We start from the raw sequence: 11,532 nt of genomic DNA on the forward strand, positions 1-11,532 counted from the left end.
CTGCGCTGGAATCAAGTCTACGGCCCACATTTTGCGGCATGCCCCATTAGTTACACTTTGTCCTGCACTCTTCAGCTTGAAAATGTTTTTCCCTGTATGTTGCTGGAAGTGTGAGCTGCAAGGGGGCATCTGGGACCTTAGTGAACGACAGGACCAATAGTCTACCTCCTTAACCAATGGGATTGAAGGATTGTGAAAGAAACAGGAATGACGGAGAAGAAGGGTGAATTAAAGTCAAATCAGGTACAGAAAGAGAAATAAAGAAAAGGAAAGATTGGACTGAGAGAAAAAAGATAAAAAGCAAAAGTAAGAATTTTTTTTAATGATCCCTGTAGGCATGAGACTCCACCGTTTAAATTCTTCTCTTTCTGGGCTAGAGAGGTTGAGCGGCATTGCAGAAACATAAATCTCAGGCGAGCTGCCGTTATCATGAGGCCAACGGTGGAGGGATGCAAATCGTCCAGCAACTTCTGCCGATTCACAATTCATGGGGTAGCTCTTCCTCGCCACAAGTTGCTGGATGATTTACACATTAACAGTGGCGAGCGCCATTAAACTCGGTTATTTTGACAGCAAATTCTGGGTCAATCAGTTTAAAATGCAACTTCAGTTCTGCAAGTAAAAGCAGAAAATGCTGGAAATACTCAGGTCAGGCAGCATCTGTGGAGAGAGAAACAGAGTTAACATTTCAGTCCAATGACCTGTTGTCAGTTTTGTCTGTCCATCTCTCCTTTTCTCTGGTCCATCTTCCTCTCGAGCATCGTCAGTTCTGACAAAAGGTCATCGACCTGAAACGTTAACTCTGTTTCTCTCTCCACAGATGCTGCTGGACCAGCTGACTATTTCCAGCATTTTCTGTTTTTATTTCAGATTTCCAGCATCCACAGAATTTTGCTTTTATTTTAAGTTTGCAAGACCATTTTTAAGTTTTGAAATTCAAGATCTGAATTACTAATACATTCATTGACGCTTGTTCTTACCCCAGTTTCCTGACAATTTTGATATCTCGGAGATTCACACTAGTGGCAGTTGCAGGATCAATTACATTCATTACTGCATCAACACTCATTGGAGCAAGAAGGCTGGCATACTGAGAAACAACCTACAAAATAAAAAAACTTCACTTTTACTTTAGTTGAGGGTATTGTCATAACAGTGCTCATCTTTTGAGTAGAAAATACAAATCAGAGTGCTAAAATCTGGTGTTAGCACTTTATCAACTTCAACCTCTTCCCTCAATACTTTCACACATCTGGGAATCCCAGCTATATAGCTGCCATTTTACTAATAGGCATGTTACATGATCATTTTTGTCTTCCCTCAGTCTGTCCATCTCCATAGCATTATCTGGCTCTCCTCTCTCTCATGCCCCCCAGTAGGATAGACCCACTAGAGGTGGGGCACATTGATCTACAAATCAGGTGGGACCTTCTCTGGGAGTCCTCAACATCAACTCCAGATCCCATTAAGTTGTATAGCATCAGGTCAAACAATCCCAAGGAAACTGCCTGATCACCAGCTACCAACCCCACTGCACCCCCCTCCCCTCCTACCACAACTGACACGTCAGCAATCCTCCACGTTGAGGATCACTTGGAGGGAAGCAGGGGCACAGAATGCACTCTGGATGGAGGACTTCAGGTTCCAAGAGTAGCTCAGTAGTACCACAAAGGATGCATCTTAGCCTGTGCCAGGATATGAGGGAACCAACACAAGGAAGTAAACCTACTTGACCTCGTGCTCACCAATCTATGTGGCACAGGCACATCTGCCCACAACATAGTCCCCGTGAAGACAAAATTTCATCTCCATTGAGGAAATCTTCCATCATGTGGTGTGGCATAACCACAGTGCTAAGTAGGATGGACGAATGGCACGATCAAGCAGCCGAAAAGGTGGGCATCCACGAGGTGCTGTCGGCCATCAGCAGCAGCAGAATGGTATACCACCACAATCTGTAAGCTCACGAGCTAGCACATTCCTCATTCCTCCATCAAGCCATAAGCAGCACCAGGAACACCAATCTAGTGAAACTGCTACACAGTATGCCAAAAACAGACTGTAGGCAAAGCCAATGGATCAGAGCAAAGCCCTACTAAATCCAGTTGAGAATGGTTACGAACAACCAGGTAACTAACAGGAAAATACCCATCCTCAACCATGGTGGAACCCAGTACCTGAGTGCAAGAGACAAGTTCAAGTGTTTGCAAGCATCTTAAACCGAAAGTGTCAAGTGAGCAATCCTACACCCCGTCCTCCTGAAGCAAATCTTCAGCCAATTCAGTTCAGTTCACTCCATAAGAAGCGACTGAGTACACTGGACACAGAAAAGGCTATCGGCCCCCGACACCACTGATTTTGTGTTGTTACAAATTAATGAGTGAATTCCAATGAATAAATTTGCACGTTACCGAGAGAAATTTGCTTAATGTGCAATAAATCTGTACAGCATCCAACTGACTCCAAGATGTTCAGATATAAATTTGTAAAATATTTGCATTAAATACATTAAAATATGAATATACATTTATAATTGAACATATCTGACTGATTTAAGTGCGACAAAGGATGTTACAGAAATTGTGTGATGGCCTGCTATATACAATACCTTAATAATATATTAAACTAGCTGGGGAGCCCCGCGTTGCGAGGGCAATTTTGGGGCGCGAGGGCAATTTTGGGGCGTTTGGTCTCCCTGCCCCTGTGTGTCCCCCCTCTCCCTGTCATGTCCTCTCCCTGTCCCATCCCTCCCTCCCCTCTCTCCCTCCCCTACCCCTCCCCCACTCCCCTCTGTCCCTCTCTCCGGCCCCTCCCCCTGCCTAGCGAGCCCCGCGTTGCGAGGGCAATTTTGGGGCGTTTGGTCTCCCTGCCCCTGTGTGTCCCCCCTCTCCCTGTCACGTCCTCTCCCTGTCCTATCCCTCCCTCCCCTCTCTCCCTCCCTCCCCCTACCTAGTGCCTGAGGTCCGGTGCCGTTGCTGAGGTCCCCCGCGTATCGCGCGGCTGATGGACGGCCGCTGCGTGCGGGCAGGCGGCGCATGCGCGGTGAGTGCGGGCGGCGCATGCGCGGTGAGTGCGAGCGGCCCGCGGGAGCCGGCAAGGCCGTTAGCGAGCGGGAAACTTCGGGCGGCGCGCCCGCGCTCCGTCCGCGACACCTGAGAGGGGGAAGTAGAGAGAGACAGAGAGGGAAGAGGAGAAGGAGAGAGAGGGAAGAGGAGAGAGGGAAGAGGAGAAGGAGAGAGAGGGAAGAGGAGAAGGAGAGAGAGGGAAGAGGAGAAGGAGAGAGAGGGAAGAGGAGAAGGAGAGAGAGGGAAGAGGAGAAGGAGAGAGAGGGAAGAGGAGAAGGAGAGAGAGGGAAGAGGAGAAGGAGAGAGAGGGAAGAGGAGAAGGAGAGAGAGAGAGAGAGAAATTTTTTCAGCTTCAGGCCCCGAGTCCCCCCTGCGCGAGGGTGAGGAGGGGGGGGTTGCTAAACACAACATAAAACTCAAATAAATTGTTAATTAATTGCCTAACACATAATTGAAATATTTACCTTAGTTCCCTAACACACAGAAAGTGTGGGGGGAAAAATCGTGGAAAATCAAGATGGCGGCCACTCACCTCGGTTCAGAAGGATAAGGCCCGCCCACACACACACCGATTGGTCGACCGGTCGAGTCACTCGACACTCAACTGTAGGAAGACCTCGACGTCACACGGTCGCCAATGAGATGCTAATGAGCGGAACGCTGAACGTTTTGGGGATACCGCGGGCGGGATTTTTGTCCGGCCGAAACATAAATACGCCTACGACCGGTCTGGAATCGCAAGCTTTCTTTTGAGGCGACACGCGCGTCGGTACGCTCTGTAACTTCCAAGCGTATAGAGACCAGGCGGACAGACAGACAGACAGACATCGGGACAAAAGAGCCGCTTTATATATATATAGATAGATAGATGTGTAACAAAGCCAGTTAATAATGTAGAAATAAACAGCATGTCCCACACAATTAAAAGCGCCCTTACTTTGGAGCTGAGAGCAGTGGTTGCACTGTTCAGGAGGGATTCTCGGTCACTTAGTTCCACAGGTTGTGCAATGCCATTCAAAACCTCAACTCCCTTTTCTAGGGCATTTTGAAAAGACTCGGAGATGATTGTAGGATGGATTCCTTTAAACACAGATCAATTAATTTGTAAAAATGAAAATTGATTAAAACTACTTGCATGTCAACATTTGAACATATGTTCATCAAGACATCTCAAAGTGACTTACACGTCGAAGTTGCAGTATGAAAATAATCAAAATCAACAAGGTTATACAGGGAGGCAATGCTGTAAATAAACAGGTCAGTCAGCATTTAGAAAGAGAAAAGACAAGTTAATGTTTCAAGTGTGGACCCTTGATCAGACCTGTAAACTAAAAGACAGGCAAGCATTTTGTACGGTGAAGAAAAATAGAGGGGGGAAGGCAGGGTGGAGAAATAGCAGATACTCCAATCACAGAGAGGGAATTATCTGGTTGAATTACCCACAGGCTGCTTATTAGATTAGTTGACATAAAGGATCAGTGATGTGGTGGAAAGACACTAAAAGAACATGCAAAGAGGCTCACACAAACAAAGAGGCCAGAAAATGGGGGAAATTGGAGCAAGAGTCTTCTTTGAGCATCTCAGAGAGGAAGTAGAAATAGCCTAAATTAGATTAGGGAACAAGGCTAGGGCAGTGGTGTTGTTTGGGGAGGGGGGAATGGAGATAGTGATCCCCTTTGTTGTGGAGATCTAACAGTTTGGGAAGTGCTGGCTTGTTGCTCAGTAGTGGCCCGGAATGTAATTGGAGTCATCATCAGATAGTTCAGCCTCAGCCATGTAGAGGTCCTTCCACCTTACGACAACACTCCCTTTGTGAGAAAGTTTGACGATTCTAATGTCAGGGTTGGAACAGAGAGAATGGAGAGCCTGAAAGTTCCGAGGGAGATAGATTAGAGTGGGTAAGGGAAGTGGAGAAACTAAGACAGCCAATGTCACGGATGGGAGTTTTTGATGAGAAGGCAGAGAGCTAGGAAAATGGGAACTGGAGACAGAAAAGGTCAGATTCACAAGGGGGCAGGGGATGACCAAAAAGGAAGGCATGGAGGCAGTGGAATAAGAGTTTGTATCATGTTGAGTTTGGAACACACTGAGGTGGGGCTAAGGGGAGATGAAACCAAGGCCTTTGCTGGGGACAGAAAGGGAAAGGTAAGAGGGGATGTTGAAAATCTGGGAAGTAGTAAGGTTAGGAGTGATAGAGTCAGAAAAAGGATGGAATGACTGCAATAGTGAGAAATGATATTGGGTCAAAGGATCAGGATAGTGAAAGTTTGGGTGGAGATAAGGAATAATAAGGGGAAAAAGTCACTAGTGGGCGTAGTCTATAGGCCTCCTAACAGTTGCAACTCTATTGGTCGGAGTATAAATCAGGAAATAGTTGGGGCTTGTAATAAGGGAACAGCTATAATCATGGGGGATTTTAACTTTCATATTGACTGGACTAATCAAATTGGGCATGGCAGCCTTGAGGAAGAGTTCATAGAGTGTATTAGGGACGGGTTCCTTGAGCAGTATGTAACTGAACCAACCAGGGGGCAGGCAATCTTAGATCTGGTCCTGTGTAATGAGACAGGATTAATAAAAAATGTCCTAGTAAAGGATCCCCTTGGAATGAGTGACCATAACATGGTTGAATTCCAAATTCAGTTGGAGGGTGAGAGAGTTGGATCTCAAACCAGCATACTAAGCTTAAATAAAGGAGACTATGAAGGTATGAGAGCAGAGCTGACTAAAGTAGACTGGGAAAACAGATTAAGGTGTAAGACGGTACATGAGCAGTGGTGTACATTCAAGGAGCTATTTCACAACTTTCAAGAAAAATATATTCCACTGAGGAAATAGGGGCATAAAAGAAAAGACAGCTATCCGTGGCTAAGTACAGTAATAAAGGATAGTATCCGACTCAAAACAAGGGCATATAAAGTAGCCAAATCTAGCGGGAGGATGATTGGGAAGCATTTAAAAGCCAGCAAAGAACTAAAAGATTAATTAAGAAAGGGAAGATAGATTATGAAAGTAAACTAGCAAAAAATATAAAAACAGATAGCAAGAGTTTCTACAGTTATATAAAAAGAAAAAGGGTGGCTAAAGTGAATGTTGGTCCCTTAGAGGACGAGACCGGGAAATTAGTAGTGGGGAACATGGAGATGGCAAAAACGCTGAACAAATATTTTGTATCAGTCTTTACAGTAGAGGACACTAAAAATATCCCAACACTGGACAAACAGGGGGCTAGAGAGGGGGGAGGAGCTAAACACGATTAAAATTACTAAGGAGATGGTACTCGGTAAGATAATGGGACTTAAGGCGGATAAATCCCCTGGACCTGATGGCTTACATCCTAGGGTCTTGGGAGAAGTAGCGGTAGGGATTGCGGATGCATTGGTGGTAATTTTCCAAAACTCCCTGGATTCAGGAAAGGTCCCGGCAGATTGGAAACTGCTAATTTAACGCCCTTATTTAAAAAGGGAGGTAGACAAAAGGCTGGAAACTATAGACCAGTTAGCCTAACATCTGTGGTTGGTAAAATGTTGATGTCCATTATTAAGGAAGCAGTAACAGGACATTTGGATAAGCATAATTTAATCGGACAGAGTCAGCATGGTTTTATGAAGGGGAAGTCATGTTTGACAAATTTGCTCGAATTCTTTGAGGACGTAACTAACAGGGTAGATAAAGGGGAACCAGTGGATGTGGTGTATTTGGACTTCCAAAAGGCATTTGACAAGGTGCCACACAAAAGCTTACTGCACAAGATAAAAAATCACAGGATTGGCGGTAATATACTGGCATGGGTGGAAGATTAGCTATCTAACAGAAAACAAAGAGTTGGGATAAATGGTTCATTCTTGGGTTGGCAATCAGTGGTGGGGTCCGCAGGGGTCAGTGCTGGGACCCCAACTCTTTACAATCTATATTAACAATTTGGAGGAAGGGACCGAGTGCAACGTATCCAAGTTTGCCGACGATACAAAGATGGGAGGGAAAGCAGCGAGTGAGGAGGACATAAAAAACCTGCAAAAGGACATAGACAGGCTAAGTGAGTGGGCAGAAATTTGGCAGATGGAATATAATGTTGGAAAGTGTGAGGTTATGCATTTTGGCAGAAAAAAATCAAAGAGCAAGTTATTATCTAAATGGAGAGAAACTGCAAAGTGCTACAGTACAAAGGGATCTGGGGGTCCTGGTGCATGAAACACAGGTTAGTATGCAGGTACAGCAGGTGATCAGGAAGGCCAATGGAATCTTGGCTTTTATTGCAAGGGGGATGGAGTATAAAAGCAGGGAAATCTTGCTTCAGTTATACAGGGTACTGGTGAGGCCACACCTGGAATACTGCGTACAGTTTTGGTTTCCATATTTAAGAAAAGATATACTTGCTCTCGAGGCAGTTCAGAGAAGGTTCACTCGGTTGATTCCGGAGATGAGGGGGTTGACTTATGAGGAAAGGTTGAGCCTCTACTCATTGGAATTCAGAAGAATGAGAGGCGATCTTATCGAAACATATAAGATTGTGAGGGGGCTTGATTGGGTGGATGCGGGGAGGATGTTTCCACTGATGGGTGAGACTAGAACTAGGGGGCATAAGCTTAGAATAAGGGGCTGCCCTTTCAAAACTGAGATGAGGAGGAACTTCTTCACTCAGAGGGTAGTGAATCTATGGAATTTGCTACCTCAGAGCTGTGGAAGCTGCGACATTAAATAAATTTAAAACGGAGATAGAGTTTCCTAGCTGATAAGGGAATTAGGGGTTACGGGGAGCGGGCAGGGAAGTGGACATAAGTCTAGGTTCGGATCAGCCATGATCCTATTGAATGGCGGAGCAGGCCCGAGAGGCCGTATGGCCTACTCCTGCTCCTACTTCTTATGTTCTTATAAGAAAGCAAAGTGGAAGAGGCATCAGGTGACTGGATAGCATTCAAGAGTTGCTTGAGCTTCTGGTATTTGCAATATTCTTTTCTTGTTAATGCATTAGATAAGATTTAGAAAAATATAAACAGTGGGCCAGTGAAACCAGGGTAAAGACTGAGCTGATACTGTTGGAGAGAGGTTGAGAGCATGCAAACAGCAACAGATGGTAATGGGCAGACTGCATAAAATGACACAGGCAGTAGTCAAAGCACAAGTGGATCCAAAAGAGGAAGTGAAACTTTAGCTGAAATCCATGTAAAGTAAAGCTGAGCTAGAGGCAAGTGCTGAGAAAATATATGGCTGTATAACCAGGTCTCAACAAACAAACAGTCATAAACAAAGAAAGGAAAGGGATAACATTGACTGTATCTTAGAGAAATCAAGTTTCAAATTTGTTTTCTATAAAAAGGATCAATGCATTAAATCTGATGAAATTACTTCACCCCCAACATTTAAGTATATATTCACATTAAGAGTCAGCTCGGATACATTAATCCGAACACATACCTTTTTGAAGCAGTTTAGCGCAGTAGTCGAGCAAAGCTCCTGCAATTACCACAACAGTAGTGGTCCCATCGCCAGCTTCGACATCCTGGGCCTTTGACAACTCTACCAGCTTAATTATGTAAAGAAAAGACACTGCTTTTAGATTACAAGCAAAGAAGTGGGATCCAAGTTTGTAATGGCAACTGTTTATTAAAAGTGAGACGAATTAATGTTTACGATCAAAAATATATAAACGAGAGGAAACATCATAATCACAATGCAAAGAGAGAGAAGACATACTAACTGTTGTTGGATTAAAAATACATTCTAGTTAATCGCTCCAGAGAGCCATATAGCAATTTTAAAAATTAGTAGCACCTATAACAATCATGAAAGAGTAGCTTCACAACATTTACCATTTTTGCTGCTGGGTGCAAAACCTGCATTTGCTTCAAAATAGTTGCTCCATCATTGGTAATGGTCACATCACCTTTTCCATCTTGGATCTATGGGAAAAATAAAGTGAACTTACACAAAACACAAACTAAAGGGCATAGTACATGACACTGTACAATATATTACAGTCACAAGTTTGCACATAATCTTAAAAACCTTTCAGACCATGGTGGGGCAGGGGCAGGAAGGGGAAAGAGAGAATTTGCATTTATATATTGCCTGATAATTTCCACAGGATGTCTTAACAAGCACTTCACAATCAATTTTGAAGTGCAGTTATTATTATGCAAGTAAACAGTAGTCACTGAATGACCAGATAACCCATTCTTGGTGGCACTGATTGAGGAAGGAATGATGGTCAGTGCTCAGCAACTCCTCCAATTAAACTACACTCAGGAATTCACTACACAAAATTGATCTCAAACTGGTGTTTTAGCCTTCAGCATGCTAGTTCATCAGTGCCCTGCAGGACAGCACCCCAGCATCCTGAAACTACTAAAATTAAGACAGAAGTTGGAGGCCAACATATTATGTTTTGAATATTGATGGGAAAACTCCCCCCAATACTTCTGGGAATTACAAAACTTAATTAGCTGACTAAAGGCCAACATGCTACACACACTGACATTAAGTTAAGAGTATGAAAAAACTTTGCATTTATATTCCATCTTTTAAACACCTCATACAATGAATACTTTGAAGTACAATGACTTATGTAAGCAAATGTTCAATTATGAAGCAGTTTTGTTTTGCCAAGAAAAAGACGGCCGACGTCTCAAAGCGCTTTACCACCAATGAAGAACTTTTTTGAAGTGCAGTCACTGTTGTAATGGAGGAAACACGGCAGCCAATTTGCACACAGCAAGCTCCCACAAACAGCAATGTGATAATGACCAGATAATGTTTTTTTTTTATGTTGATAGAGGGATAAATATTGGCCAGGATAGCAGGAATAACTCCCCTGCTCTTCTTCATGGGATTTTTATGTCCACCGGAGAGCACAGACATGGCCTCGGTTTAACATCTCATCCAAAAGACAGCACCTCTGACAGTGCAGCACTCCCTCAGCACTGCACTGGAGTGTCAACCTAGATTTTAGTGCTCAGGTCTCTGGAATGGGACTTGAACCCACAACCTTCTGGCGAGAATGCTACCCACTGAGCTACCGCTGACACTGACACAGATTAAGCATTAATCTAATTTTTGCTTGGAGAAGGAGGGCAACAGGCAAAAGCAGAGAGGCAAAGACAAACTATGTTGCCTGTTTAGGCTGGGCAAAAAAACAAAAGCACAAATTTCAATTACAAATGTAACAAACCCATACCATTTTATCCATGCCCTTTGGCCCAAGACTTGTCCTTATGGAATCTGCAACAGCTGAAAAAAAACACAAATGTCTTAAAACTTAATCCTGTTTGCATCATTAAACCCTATTTTAATAAAATGGGATCTGCTTCCTAAACTCGGACTAAAAATCCAGGGGCAAGTTAAAAGGTCAATGCCCAAATTTATTTACTGGGCAATGTAACTGAAAGGGAAAGGAATATGGGGGGGGGGAAGAGAAAATCATCCCTCGCTTTGGGGGCCCAGACGGCAGGTCCCGAGACATTATCACCTTACCGAGCAATGGCCAGTAGCAGTGCAAACGATGCCATTCCCCCTACCCCCGCGCTTTATCCGGGCCCCTCACCTTTGGCGGCGGCGATGTTGCTGAAACGGATCTGAGCCGGTTTGTCGCGGTCCTGGTAAACGCCCTTCACCCAGGAGTTGGAGGCTTTGCTAACGCTTTTTTCGGGCATTTCGCCGGGGTTTGAAGGCCGGACTGCGGGAGGATGGCGGTGGATTGAGGGAGGTCGACACCGGGTGGAAGGATTGCGGCCGATTAGTGCGGTGCCGGAGCGCGGATGACAGCGAAGAAACTTCCAGAAACCAGCAGGACCCCAGCCTAGCGCCGCCGGTGACGTCAGCAGCTGTCCCAGCAGAAGCCGGGCGGAAAAGCTCATGAATTTGGTTTCAAAATATTCAGATACTGATAAAAACAAAAATATTTGACGTTCGATGAAGCATTTCAATAAACTCAAGGCGGGGATGTTGCCGTAGTAGTTTGTTGCTGGGAGTTATTTGACTTCTCTGCCCAAAAAGGGAAAACGACATTGGGGCTGCAGCAACAACAGAAAATGCTGGAAATACTCAGCAGGCCAGGCAGCATCCGTGGAGAGAGTAACAGAGTTAACGTTTCAGGTCTGGGTCCCTTCATCAGAACTGGAAAAAGCTGGAGATGTAACAGATATTAAGCAGGTGCCGGGGGCGGGGGCGGTTAGGAGGGGAGGAAGAAATAGAAAGAACATCCTGTAAGAGGCAGGAAAGATAAAATGTTGCAAATGGGAATGGCAAAAATCATACTGCATGAAAAATGGGGGCAGGGATAATTATCTGAAATTGTTGAACTCAATGTTGAGTCCGAAAGGCTGCAGAGTGCCTAATCGGAAGATGAGGTGCTGTTTCTCGAGTTTACGTTGAGCTTCCTGTTGAGTCTGTGTGTCCCAGTTATGCTTATTATAAATCACTGGACACAGACAACAAGAATAACTTGATGTGCCTCAATAATTCCGAGACT

At 44.5% G+C, this 11,532-nt stretch overlaps 1 protein-coding gene across 1 annotated transcript in view; it reads right to left on the reverse strand.

Annotated features, from left to right (window-relative positions):
• The window catches only part of cct4 (chaperonin containing TCP1, subunit 4 (delta)), a 28,538-nt gene extending 17,673 nt beyond the window's left edge, over positions 1-10,865 (reverse strand). The window contains exons 1-6 of the mRNA XM_085981565.1: positions 10,606-10,865; positions 10,240-10,292; positions 8,876-8,965; positions 8,481-8,589; positions 4,003-4,145; positions 981-1,102 (exon numbers count right to left, since the gene is read on the reverse strand). Coding sequence (XP_085837691.1) covers positions 981-1,102; positions 4,003-4,145; positions 8,481-8,589; positions 8,876-8,965; positions 10,240-10,292; positions 10,606-10,714 — 626 coding nt within the window. The 5' untranslated portion in view covers positions 10,715-10,865. The remainder of the gene's footprint in view (positions 1-980; positions 1,103-4,002; positions 4,146-8,480; positions 8,590-8,875; positions 8,966-10,239; positions 10,293-10,605) is intronic.
• Between the last annotated feature and the right edge of the window lie 667 nt (positions 10,866-11,532).

This window comes from Somniosus microcephalus, chromosome 3 (assembly GCF_052327205.1).
Source record: "Somniosus microcephalus isolate GS21.2 chromosome 3, FLI_Smic_1.0, whole genome shotgun sequence".
Classification (NCBI taxonomy): Eukaryota; Metazoa; Chordata; class Chondrichthyes; order Squaliformes; family Somniosidae; genus Somniosus; species Somniosus microcephalus.